The sequence below is a fragment of the Lycorma delicatula genome, chromosome 11, assembly GCF_047948215.1.
Source record: "Lycorma delicatula isolate Av1 chromosome 11, ASM4794821v1, whole genome shotgun sequence".
NCBI lineage: Eukaryota > Metazoa > Arthropoda > Insecta > Hemiptera > Fulgoridae > Lycorma > Lycorma delicatula.
In genome coordinates, this window is record NC_134465.1 from 40849126 (window position 1) to 40863910 (window position 14785).

The 14785-nt window shown below is 30.4% G+C and overlaps 1 protein-coding gene across 1 annotated transcript in view; it reads left to right on the top strand.

Annotated features, from left to right (window-relative positions):
• The window catches only part of LOC142332517 (uncharacterized), a 103723-nt gene that overhangs the window by 86011 nt on the left and 2927 nt on the right, over positions 1-14785 (top strand). Inside the window, exons 7-10 of the mRNA XM_075378964.1 lie at positions 2732-3047; positions 9769-10053; positions 10777-10890; positions 13885-14064. Of these exons, the coding sequence (XP_075235079.1) occupies positions 2732-3047; positions 9769-10053; positions 10777-10890; positions 13885-14064 (895 nt within the window). The remainder of the gene's footprint in view (positions 1-2731; positions 3048-9768; positions 10054-10776; positions 10891-13884; positions 14065-14785) is intronic.

Sequence of the window (14785 nt, forward strand, 5' to 3'; positions counted from 1 at the left end):
TGTACCTTCTCATAGTATTCTGTCGTTTCTTCTTGCTTTCTTTCTTCTGGTGCATGTACACAAATGAAACACACATATGTTCTTTTTATTTTACATCGCACAGTTATGATTTTTTCATTTATCCATTGGTATGAATGAATTTGGTTTTCCATTTTCTATTCACCACAATAGCCATTCCTGTTTTTTGCACGTACATTCTGTGGTACACCAGAATCTATTAATGTGTGTATCTCATAATCATAGCTTCCCTTCTGTTTCTTCTTCATTTCTGTTATAATGGCCATGTCAATATTTCTTGCCTACAAAACCTCCTCTAACAGATGCATTATATTGTTTATCCCTCTTACATTCCATGTTCCCAGATGCAGTTGATCCAAAATTCCAAATCTTTTATTTCTTTGTTGACATGTCATGTTATTTACCATTAAATCCAGTCCATCCCAAGGCCAAAATTTCCTCCGGTCATGGTACAAACACTGCACGAAATAAGACCAGTGATGGGGATGCCACTTTAGAGCATCTGATTGTGCTCTGGGTTTTCTTCGGAGACTCACCTCCTAAGCTCTTCCACCACTTCCATTGTTGGGAAAACTACTTTTCCACTTAAGCACCTGTTGATGATTTCCTGTTTGTCTTAGTTGATCTGTGGATGCTTATTTGGTTTTCACCTTATTCGCACCTGCCCTGCACATCTACAGAATTGTTTGCTATCCACCTCTGGGACGCACTTTGTTGGAGTTGAGGCCCCCAATTCCTGTACCTCATGCAAGATTATGAGGTACAGGATACTCAATTCAGAGCCAGTCTCTCATGTAAGCTAACCAGGCATGGAACATTTATTTTCAAAACATAATTATTTTTTAAAAAATACAAAATTTATCACCAGTGATGATTCTATCAAAAAATGTGTCACTTCTATTAGTACAGTTAACCAGATTGTGTTTTGTGGATGGCCGAGCGTGTTTTTTCACATGAAATAAAGTTTCTTTTGGGATCCATCGTGTAGAAAGTATAAACTAAGGAAGTCACCTTTTAAATTTTTACAAACAACCACAAGATTGAGATGTGTGGCGGCACTATTGAGATGTGACTTTACTATTGTAAAATTTGACCGTTTTTTTATTGTTACAACAGTGGCAGCTCAGAAATCGGCCTAGTAATTGATTTACAGCGAGCGGCTAAAAAAAATAGTTTTGTGAAAAAATGGAAATTTCACATGAAGGTTTTCATTGGATGATTTTTTATGATTTTAGTAAGAGTCTAACTCAACAACACTGTCTCGAATCGCTTCATTCAACTTTTGATAATGAATCACCATCAGAAAAGACTATTTATAATTGGTTTGCAGAATTTTATCGTGATCGTTCTTCCGTCAGCAATGAATTTTGTGAAGGTAAACCAAAATCGGTTGTTGTTCCAAAAAAACATTGATGCTATGTGCAACATAATTGAAAAGGATCAGCATGTGACTTACTGTGAGATACATTCATCCTTAGGCATATCGAAGACTACAGTGCATTCCATTTTGCATGAACATTTAGCTGTGAACATTTATCGGTTCCCGTATATTCCACATAATTTGACCGAAGCTCAGAAACAGGATCATGTCATTCGGTGTAAGAAAATGCTCAAAAAATTTGACCAGAAATGTAAAATTTACAATATTGTAAAAGGAGACAAAACTTGGATATATTTTTACGAACCAGAAACTAAGCAACAATCAACTGGTTGGGTGTGCTAAGATGAACTAAATCCAACAAAAGCGGTTCATTCGCAAAGCACATCCAATGACTGTTTGTTTCTTCGGTTATACTGGACATTTAATAATCTTGCTTTAGTGGATCGAAGAACAGTAAATTCTGAATGGTACACAACAATTTGTTTACCAGAAGTCATCAATGATATCAGGAAAACCATCTCTTCATTATGACTATGCCAGATCTCTGATAGCATTCAGAGTGAAAAAATGTTTGGAGAATTGGTTCAAATGCATGCTGAAGTGTATAAATCTTAAAGACAATATTTTGAGAAACAATTTGTACCAAAAATTTTTTTCTTTCATTATTTTTGTACAGGCAGCCCCCTCGTATTCTTGTATAGTACAAACATAAAGTTTAGCAACAATGGTTAATATTGTAGCAGCCTTAACTCAATTGATCTAGTAATAAACAAGTCTTGTAGCTGTAACAATATAATGTTCTTGTTAACGAAACAAAACAAAATACACTGCTGCCAACAGAACTCCAAATGAAATGCATTGCAGATCATTTTTTGCCTTTCCTTATATAACATAAAATAAGTTATAACAAAAGATAAATAAAATTAGATCAAGATGATAAAATTCTGTATTACTTAATATTAAAATCAATTTTATACTTCAAATTACATGAGATATTCTGATTCACACTAAAATGACCTGTATATACATATTTTGTTGATGGCAGGTTCACAATACCATAAAGGAGGTTTGTACAACAGAGGCCTTCAAGTTTTTCTTAAATTCTGCTAGGCAAATGCTAGAGCAATTCTTTTTGTTATTCTACCTCAAAGTAGTAGAAAGGAATGCCTAAAGAGGTATAATTACCAGGAATTGTCCTGATGTAATCTGTATGATATATCTTACTGATTCAAAATCATTTTATAGAATCTTTATTTATCTGACTTTTTATCACTTAACATTAATTTATTATAATTCAGTAGTTGTATCTTTAATATTTTATTTTTTATTTAGGAAAAATCAGTGTGAAGAGTACCTAAATGCCTTGGGTGTTAATAACACGATTATTTTTTCTGAAAATTTTAATAAATTATTTTTGGATCCGAATAACATATTAGAAAATGTTGTCGGAGTACTGGCAACACCGCCTAATACTAATTCAAATGTGCTGGATCCAGTCGACCTTGCTGTATCGCGTGGTGGTGATCTGAATTTACTCCAACAGTTAACCGATGATACATTGCACGATTCATCTGATACGGGGCTTGTCGTGGAAGATATTTTGACTGAACAACGTGATACATTAAGAGTAGCGATGTCCAAACCTCAGGTAATTTAATTTTATCTGGTTTTTCTTATTATTTTTATCTTGCAAAAAAATTTATCATTCAGAATTTCTTTTATGGTTTAATAAGTCATTAAAGTGCTCTCATTAGAATGAGTTTTGGAACCTATTAACTTTCTAACCCCAAAAAAAACAAATTGCTGAACATGCTGAACACTATTCGTGTATAGTACAAACATAAAGTAAAGCAACAATGGATAATGTTGTAGCAAACTCAACTCTTTTGTTCTAGTAATAAACAAGCTTTCATATTTTTGTATGTTGTGCTACAGATATAATTTTTTTTAACATTCCTCTATTGCACTGTGATTTCATGATATTCATGTATACTAATAATAAAATAAAAACAGAATTCTACAAATAATAGCACTAAAAATTTACAAATAATTATATTTTTATTTCTTAACTAAAGTAAAAGTATTTATAACAAATCTACTTTGGAAGTTGGCACCAGCCAACACAAATTAAGAGTAAAGTTAACATTAAACATTCCAAATGTATACTTTTTCAGTTAAATAAAAATTGCCAATGTCAGAGATATTGTGTAAAATACATTAAAATTTTAAAAAAATAGTCAAATTGATAACCTCTCCTTTTTTAAGGTCTATTAATAATATTTCCTCCACACTTAATTTATTATTATGCTATAAATTAATCACTCTGTCATTAGTGGTACTTGGTGCTGCCACAGCCCAGAAATATACATAAATTATTCTGATTTCAATTATTTTCTTGATAAGTTGTATTTTTTTTAATTTTAATTATTTCTTATTTTGTCTTAATAAACCATATTTTATAATTTTGGATATTGGTAAAGGAAATGACAGTTTCTATTCATTTTAAACCAGTAATTTGTTTTTATCATATAAATTATTGTTAATTTTATTTTTTATGTACTTGATTTAAGTTTTTATTTATTTATTGTAGGTTGAAGTAATATGCCCAAAATTAATCAAATATAATACTATAAAAAATAAAATGTTGGAATTATAAATCAGATTAATATTTTTTCAACACTTCTCTTTGTTAGTAGCTAATAAGTTTATTTTAAAATAACTGAATGTTTAGAATTATGGTATGTATAAATTAAAATATGATATTAATAAGGGTTGATGAAAATATTTCTTTATATTTTAATACAAAAGTAAAAAAAGGTTTTTTATAATTCAAATGAAATTTATTAATCCAAATATGTGCATGCTGTTTAAATTGACCACCTTTTGCCATTTTTCAGATAATATCCTGCCGTTGTAGAACTTCTGTGTATTCTGGATGAAAACTATAATGATTTTCAGAGGCTTCTTTTGAATTCAACTGTATACCGTTGAGAGAGTTCTGTAGAGACCGAAACAAATTAGTAGTCTGATAGTACAACATTAGGATTATGTGTGGTTGCATCAAAACTTCTCTGTTAAGCTCTCTCAATTTTCAGTGGGTCACCAAAGATGTGTGGATCTAGTACTGTTGTGATGTAAAACAACACCTTTCCTATCCATCAATTCTGGTTGCTTTATCTCGATTGTTGGTGTAATTTTTATGGTTGTTGACAGTAGAGGTTAGAATCAATCATTTGTTCGGGCGGTGTACAATTCTTTTACAATCCTCCACACAAATAGCATCACTTTTTTGGTGTCAATCCTCCTGGCTTTCCTACCGTTTCTGGAACTTCACCTTGCTTCAACCATGATCTTTTTCATACATAATGTTGTGTGCAATTTATTTTTCATGGCCCATAAAGAGCAGTTTCAAAAAATGTTCGATTTCATTTTGTTTTAGCAATGATTCGCAGATGGAAATTTTTAAGTTTTAATTGTTTAATCACATGACATCCAAAAGTCAAGTTTTTCTTTCTATCCAACCTTTTTCAAACAATTTAAAATATTTTTCTAGATGATGTTTAGTTCATTACTATACCACGACTACTGATGTGCTGGTTAATCTTTCTGTGATGTTATTGACTTTTTAGTCATCAGCCAATTAGAACGAGGTGTGCCATAGATATCAATATTTTCAGATGAAAACATTTGAATCAGCTTTGTACCAGTTATACTGATACCGCATTACGTCCATAAACAAATTTTTTTAACAGTCCTGAGCCACATTCTTCTCTTTTTTTATAAGATTTCAAAACATATTGATATTCTTATTTATTTTTACTCATTTTCAAGACACAACAACTTTTAAGTGTATAAACTAATACAATCATAACCTTTCAAAAGCATGCTGCAAGTGTTGACAGCGCTGCAAGTGTTGACAGCGCTGCAAGTGTTGACAGATTTTATTAATATTGCCTGAGTTATGTGATCCTTAAATCATCTACCAGGAGAGTACAAAGAAACTTTTCCCTTAAGTCCAAGTAATGAATAAATTTCTGTTTAAAGATGTTATAGATTCCTGGAAAATGAAAATTAATTGAATTGTGTGTTATTTATAAGTGAATATATAATTAATAAATTAAACCTTTTTAAAATTAATAGTAATTTAAGTATAATTAATAGATAATATAATATAACAACAACGAAAAATACTTTAATTTCCTACTAGTGTCTGTAATCTCAGTGCCATGGACTATTGACAATTTATCTGCTGTAGGGATTTTCTATCTAGATGTTTAGTCACCTATAAATAACATTAAGCTTTAATATTTCCTTCCATTTCTTTTCTTTGAATTGATTCCCCTCTTCTTTCCATCACCTAAATGGACGAATTCTTCTTCACTTTATGAATGCAAAGCAAGATAACCACTTGATTTTAATTCTGTGTAAAATGTTTCCCTTCTCTTAAATTTTTATATCATTATGTTTCTCTTATTTTTACTTCCTTGTACGAAGTGAAGGAAGTATTGTGATTGCAAAAAATCTTGGTTTTCAGATTTCAATGGAAGTATCCATTTTGACCATCCTTGAATCCATTTTAGATTAGTGATGTGAGTACATATGTATGTATCTCGCGTAACTCAAAAACAATTAACCATAGAATGTTGAAATTTTGGATTTAGAACTGTTGTAACATCAAGTTGTGCATTTTGATTGTAATCGACTGAACCAAAAGTGTCCTCCAAAAAAGCCCAAAATCCAAAATTTGGATTTTGGACTTTTTCTTAACTGCAGTAATAAGATCTCATTGAGAGCTTTTCAACAATTTATAAGTGGTACTTATTTTCATTGGTTCCAGAATTATAGTCAGATGAAATTCCATATAGCCATAATGAAATATTTAAATCTTACAAGGAGAAGGCACAGTGGTTCAAATCCGACTTCATATACATATATTTTTTTTAACTTTTTTTTTTTTAATTAAATGTACTGATTTTAATTTAATTGATTTGGATGTTAATATTAATTTATATATTGATTTTTCTCCCTGTATGAATCATGATGGATGAACGTAGAAAATATAAGAATGTTAGTGATGAAGAAAATAAAAGGAACTTTAGACAATTAAGAAATACTATAAACAGGATGTGCAAACTAGCAAAAGAAGAGTGAATTAAAAAAACGTGTTCAGAAGTGGAAAGAGAAATGAACATTGGTAAACTTGACGGAACATACAGGAAAGTTAAGGAAAATTTTGGGGTAGATAAATTAAAATCTAATAATGTGTTAAACAAAAGATGGTACACTGATTTATAGTACGAAAGGAAAAGTTGAAAGGTGGGTGGAATATATTGAAGAGTTATATGGAGGAAATGAATTAGAAAATGGTGTAAATAAATAAATAAATTTATGAAAATGTGATTCTGTTTGATCTTTTTGAAGCTATTATAGACTTCTGTATTTTATCATGTTCATCAGTGAAATTAATAGTAAAAATTAAAATTTATATATTTGTTATATTCATAACAGTATAATGTTATGTCTCTAATTAAAAAAAAAAAATTGTATATAAAAAAAAGGGTTTTGATAGGCTTTGAAATGAAGTAGTTGACATAACTGTATGGTGTGTGTAGAATAATCACCAGTAATCTACAATAACCTTGTTACTTGTTAACCTCGTTAACAGTCTGTTACGTTCAGCCCTAATAAAGCAATAATTCGTTGAACGTCAGTCAGTCAGTTTCTTCAATCATGGAATTTATGGAATTATTAGTTTTTTAAGTGTGAAAAGATAAAATGCTGGTAAGATCGGTCAAAGATTGTCTCATGTTTGTTGTAATAAGAAATAATAATATGAGTTAACAAGTCATAAAATTCTAGCTGTCACTAATGAACTAAAAATTGATGACATTATTTTGTGACTACCACGGAGATTTTTTTAATAAAGTTTGGAAACATGGACAATAAAAACATTGAAGTTTATAATTAGAGACCAGATTATATAAAACATAAAAAGCTTGAAATATGCATGCAAATATACATGAAAAATGCTTAAAATATGCATGAAAAGTGACAAGATATGCAACTTTAAATAATAAAAAAATAATAATTTTTAGTCCTTTATTTCAAAATCAGCATACAAGTAGTAAGTAGTTGAATAGCACATCGATAAATTCAATAATTAACAATTATTTAATATTTTGTTACTTTTGTAAACATAAACAATCAGAGGTACTGTTCCACGGCTGCTAAGTGTGCTCTAAGAGCCGTGCAGCTAATAGGTTTGGCCAGCTATAACATAAGATTTCATTTATTAACAAGGTACCCTACCGAAAAATATTGTAAATATAACAATAATATGCATCATCACTAGATTTTAAGGAAAATATGCAATAACCGGTGAGAATGGGTTTAATATGCAAGTGCAAAAGGCAAATATGCAAGTGCAAAGGCAAAGATGCAACTGCATATAATCTAGTCTTTAATTATAATGAAATGTTTGAAGATATTTTTGAGAAATATTACAGGACATCCATGAAAAGGTATTCTCCTGGTTGAAACTATTGATTGGCTGTGCAACCTGCAGGTTGCATTAATAGTTCATGGGGAAGATTTTCAGCCATTCCACATACACCATCCTTGGCACTGATTAGTTATAATCTTTTGATGATGATAAAAGTCTGGCCAATTATACAGCATCTTTAAATCAATCAGCTGCTCACGGATGAGTTTATTCTGGCAGTAAATTTCATCAGTAAGGATATTCTTTGATGGATGGATGAAATGTAATTCACACTACAATGTAACAACAGAGCACGACATGTGCTCTCATTGTAATTTCATTCTGAAACTCGTCAGTCCCCATTATTATGGGATTGATTACGCCTGCTATGTCAATGGATTTAAAATAATGTGCAATAATAGAATTTTTAACAGCAGAAAAAGTGAATGTTACTGATATTTTTTTCACCTAAAAGCCACTTATGGTGATGAAACTGTTAACAAAAATACTGTGAGCAGGTGGGCGATGAAATTTTCTGTAACAGATGCTGGTATAATAAATATTGAGAATGAATCTTGCAGTAGTCGACTAGATACAAGTATGTGACTGACAAACTAGTTTAAATTTGTATCTATTCCAAACCATCCATACTCACCAAATTTTTGCTCTGTAATTTTCACTTCTTTCCGTAATTAAAGATGAACTTTAAAGATATTCATTTCACCACATGTGATGAACTGAAGGACACAGTTCATGGTACAAGGAAAAACCATCGGCTTTTATTATTGACAAAATGAGGAAACTAGTCCACTGTTGGAAAATTGTAAATTGCAACTATATGGGAAAATAAATGAAGTTTTTGTACAAATAAAATATACTTTTATGACAAATTTGCCTTAGTTGACTGTGAGTAATGTTTCTTTTTCAAGTTATGAGTGACTGTGCATTAAATTTCAGTCACCTCTCATATTATCTTTTGGATTATACAATGATCTGAAAGGTTATAGATTTCTGAATGTAGGTGATTACTATGTAAAAAAAAAATATGACTAGCTTATGAAATTAATAAAACTTTGTTTTTCATGCCAGCCTATTGGAAATAAATTATGGATGAGTAGACAGTTGCTCCCCAGAAATGATTTTAAACTATTATTTGAGAGATGTTTGTCTCATACAGTAATTTCTGGCATTACATTTTCCTTTCTTGAGACTCATCCCTAATCCTTATTCTTAATATAATTCCTTTGTGCCATTTTTGGTTCTTAAGGTTTAGATCTGATCCTTTAAGAACCTTGCTGAGAATGGTGAGACCCATATTAGATATTGTATTCTTGACATGATCTGCTGATGGGAGTTTCATATGGATCAATTCAGGAACTCTGTTACAGTAAACCTGATAGCTTATTAAGCCATGTCTCCCATTTCTCCTAGTAAAATTCTAATACAAATTCAATATATGTACTTTAAATTAATTTTAAAAATTGATGTTTTAATTTAAATATAAATTTTATTTTTTACCTCACATTTGAGGAAGGTACAGTGTACTAAAACAGCTGCCGTTTCTTAAATAAATTTTGTGAAAATAAAATAAAAATCTTGTTTTCATTTTCTTTTTGTAGAAAAATAAATTTAGAATATTTAATTTTATGGAAACCAAAATCAAAGATGAATAAACAATTAATGTAGATTGTTTATAAAAAAAATATTCAGATAAACAAAATATTTTTATTATGAAATTCCAGATTAGAAAAACTGTTTATGCATTATCTTGCTTTTAAAATTAAAATAAAATCTCCCTATATACAAGTAACCCTCAAAATAAATTCCTTAAATCATTTCAACTAATGAAATATTTAAAATAAATTATGTTCATCATTTATATTTCTAGATACAGTTTGTTGTGTATGAAACGCATTCACGTTATGATGTAGAGAATTCAGATATGGCCGTACGTGTTATAACAGAAATGAATGGCTATGCTACCGAAAAGCATTTAGAAGAAATTAAAAAATCACATTCTACTGATGAATTTCAACAGCAGCAAGAATCAGAAGAGCACGGCGGTGTTACTGCAGCCGTTATCAGTACTCCTCAAACACAACAACCGTCACAAGTGCAGCAGTCTACTGACGATACTGAAGAACTTTCTTTTCGTAGTACACCATCTATTTCTGTGAGTCATTTAAAATCATTGATTTTATAAATATTTAATTATTTTACAAATAGTATAGAGATCATTTTGTTAAATTTAAATAGAATTAAGCATTTTGATTATTACACAAGGTTTTACAAAAATATTTTTGTCCCTGTACATGCTGGTGTTTTGGAGAAGAGTGTGGTTCCCTGTTTACATACATGCAGATAATATTTACCTGCAATACCTATAAGTAGAATGATGAACAACTGATATTTAACATTTTATTGTGTTTCTGCTCACATCAGTAGTTTAAATATTTTACCTTAAGTCTAGGCTGAAAATTAATTTTTTTGTTTACTGTTACATCAACTAATTTTATAATAGTAACATTTGTACCACACTTCTTTACACTATGTTATTCATACTGGAATAATGGTGTGAAAGAATCTATTATGTTTGAATTAAAGAACAGACGGTCACAAAAGTAAATAATAAAAAGATACTTATATATTTAAGTATATATTATGCCAGGTTATTGAAAAAGAAGGAGCTGACCTTAAATATTTATTTCTAATGAACAACAATAGATAATAGTTTGCTATTACAAAAGCATTCGGAGTGAAGCTACATCTATATTGTGGGCAAAGTCGCGACGGGGTACGCTAGTATTTGTATATGAAAGCAAAAAATTACACATTATTAAACATAATTTTTATATTAATGATATTTTTTATTTTTATATAAAAATGTTTTCCTCAGGTTCCACCGTGTGATTTATTTGAGTTGGCATCACTGCCTGATCTTTGTCCTGAATCAGATTACTGTTTAGATACTGAGGCTCATGGAACATATGTTGCTGTTATAAAAAGAAAGGTTTGAAGTTATTCTTTATATTGTATATTAAAATATTTTATTGTTTTCCCAATATAATATCTGTTTTAAAGATCAGTATAGCAAGGAATGTAATGGGTTACATATAATGTATGTAATCAGTGTAAATTAATATAAAACGTGTTCTAATATAAATATATTTTTAGTTATCTTCTTGTGAACTAGAAATGTTTTCTTAATTAAATGCTTAAGAAAGATGTACTCAAGTTTTTATCAGTAACTGTTTGTTAAAAAGAAAAAACATACCATTTTGTTTAAAATAAATATAGAATTGCATTACCTCTCTGGTAAGCTCAGATCCTTAATTCTTTCCTATGAGGTCTGTTCAGAAAGTAACCGAACTTTATTTTATTAATCTTTGTTATTAATTTGACAGAATAACAGTCCTTGTCCACTTCAAAGTACTCCCCTCCCCTATTCACACACTTTTCTCAGCAGTGTTTCCACTTCACACAGTCCTGAGTAGCTTCATTTGAAATGGCCTTTAAGGTTCACAACAAATTTGCTTCATTGTCATCAAAGTCTCAAAACAGTGTCCTTTCATCACTGACTTCAATTTTAGAAATAAGAAAAAATCACAAGGAGTCAGGTCTGGCAAGTAGGGAGGCTGAGGAAGGACAATCATCTGAAATTTGGCACAAAACTAATGAATTGACAAAGTTAAGTATGCAAATGCATTATCGTGGTGAAGGAATCATGAGTTGTCTTACCACAACTCATGATTACCACCACGCCTGTCTCTTTTTGCATATTTTTTCACGTAACCATTGTAAAACGTCTTGATAGTATGCACGGTTCACTGTTTCACCTTGAGACAAGAGTTCAAAATGCACAATTCCATTAAAATCGAAAAACCCAGAGAGCATCACTTTGACATCAGATAGAGACTGACATCTTGGGGCGTGGAGATCTTTTGCCAATCCATTTCATGATTGAACTTTTGTCTCAATGTCGTAGCCATAAACCCAGTTTTCATCTGTCATTATGATCCTTTGAATGAATGTTTCATCATCATCGGCTTGTTCAAAAAGTTGCCAACAAACTTGATGTTCTTTCTGCTGTTCAGTGATCAAACAAGGAACAAAGTTTGCTGTAACTCGATGCACATTCAGTTTTTCTGTCAAAATGTCATGGCATGATCCAATCAAGATGATAACCTCTTCTGCAAGTTCTTTGACAGTCAATCGGCTACTTGCACACACCAGATTGTTGATTTTCTGATCAGTTGAAGTCAAGGACTTTCTTTGACTTCAGCTGTGCTTTATTGATTAATGAATTTTGTGTTTAACTGGTGCAAATACATACTGCAACAAATAAATTTTGTTGTAGTAACTAAAGAGCCATTCATGATTAGGCTCAGTCCTCATAAAAGAACACCATTACCCATACTCTAATTATGCAGTGTATGAAATTTTTCAATTGAACTACAATAGGTTCTATCAGACTACTGCAAGGAACTTTGCTATGAATAGGTAAACTGATTGTTTTCTTGGAAGTAAGTCATAACTTTGTTAAAAATCAATGTATGGAGGAACATGAATCACTTGTATATATGAGTGAAAGTCAAATTAATACCTTAAATATCCTTTATGTTCTAATTGATTGTGTACAAAAGGTATACAGTTACATTTAATCTCCATGGCATGCAGTACAGGCATTCCATTGTTATGGAAATGTATAGGTATATCTAGAAAAAGTATTTTTGTTAAGAGCATAGCTACATAATTGACTGCTCATGCACTGCCGGCTTCACTTCTCTTTGTCAGACCTGAAAATTTTCCTCCCAGCATCTTTTTAAGTGGATGAAAGGCATGTTGATAATCATTGAGGATGAAGTCTAGTGATTACGTATGATATGAAAGAAATCTGAAAGGCAGATCTTGGACAGTTATAACAGTTGTACACTGGGCATGGAATTGAGCATAATCATCTTGCACCAAAACTCCTGAATATTTAATATTCAAAAATTACCCCTCATTCATCCTAAAAGAGAATCATAATAGGATTTCCTTTTGATAGTTGTGCAGAGAATCCTTTGGTTCTAGTGAGCAGCTGCAATGAAAATGATATTCCTTGCTCACTTTCTTGGTTTCTGGTTAGTGTTAATGAACTTTGATTTGATCATTTTTCTTAGAAAGCCGTCACTTTATTTTCAAAGTGCTGGAAAGTTTACTTCCAGGCATTCAACCTGTCATTCATTTAGCTCTGCACTCAGCTGTGTCTCACCCACTTTACAAATACTTTATTGATATCTGCAGAACATTGTGGATGGTGTATTGTGCTGATATAAACAACTCATATCCAGAGAAGTGGCTGTTTCATTCACTGTGGCAAATTAAATTTTCTTCATTCTTGCTTTAATTCTGCTGCCATCAATGCCAATGCCTCTGCACCAAAATCTGGTTTTCTGACTTATTGGAGGAGTCATACAGAACTAATGCCCTCTAGGAACTTCCTGTTATATGCTTCCTGTAACGACAAACATGTATTACTATTCAGAAACTTATTTGTTAATGAATTTTGATGGATATTGCTCCTTTATTAATCAAAAACTCATAACAGAATAATGTTCACTTTTGATATTTGTTGTAAAGCCAACAGTTTTACACTACTACTGCACTATTATGATCTGTTCTGAGTTCATGCTACCATTCTTCAAAATGCGAGTATTGTGTTATCGACTTGTACAGCTATGGTACCTGGTTTTTACTAATTCTTAGTATATTTGTAAGGTTTTCATATGAATCTTTGTATTTTTATATAGCCTGTATATTAATTACTGCCTAGAATTATGATTTTGTGAAGGAATTTGACTGGGTACTAATGGTAGCATTTGTATAAACCTTCTTTCAAACAGATAAATGTATTTATAACACAAGGCAATAGAAAATAAATGTTATGATTTGATTGATGAACTACTATACTTTTTAATTACTTATTATAATTATTATACTTAAATTATAATTTTATTTTCAGGAGATTACAAGGTTAGATCCAAAGTATATGATACAAATGGCTGAATCTAGAGGTTTATTTGGTAGAAAAAGTGATTCTAAATTAAAATTGAGCAAAGATGTAAGAAAAAAAGCATCCATAAAATTACAAATATCACATTCTAGTTCTGATACAGACAGCAAATATAAAAGTAAAACTAAGGTGATTTTTTTTTTTTTTTTCATTGTAATTGTATTTGATACAGTATTATTTTATTTTAAGACTATAATGGTACTGATTATGAGATCAGTATAAAATTTTCTTTATTTAATGTATAATAGTTTAAGTAAGGATAGCTAATCAGGAGTTCCCTGTTAGTCCTGATTAGCTTTTTACTTGAAAAAGAAGTTACCTGCCAATCTAAATTATTTTTTTCTTCACTGATCACAGAATCCAACAGTTTTGTGTTCTGCAATGTTATTTATTACAAAGCTGTTAGTAAGAACTCTTAATGTACAGCTTATTCATAAAATTTTGCTCTTAACAGAAAAGTTTAAAATTTTCAAAAAAAAATTATTTCTTTACTTGCATTTACTAAAAAACAGTCAACATTTATATTAGACATTCTTTCTAATTTACATTTTCATAGATATAAATGTTGAATACCAGTTCTCACCATGGTGTAGCTCTTATATATTGAGCCTGTATTATACTAACTTATTTTTTATTTTCTTTATTTTTTTCTAATAAGTTTATTTCTGTTTTAATATTTGATAATGCTAACTAACCTAACTTTTTTTTAGAAGTGGGTTTTTGATAAATAGGGAAATGCAGCATTAGATGTATTTAAATCATTTGCTGATGAAGACAGTACTAGGGAGTTGAAATCATATACTTGTAGTAGAATCCTAAATTATTACATATGAAGTTTTAAATAAGTTTA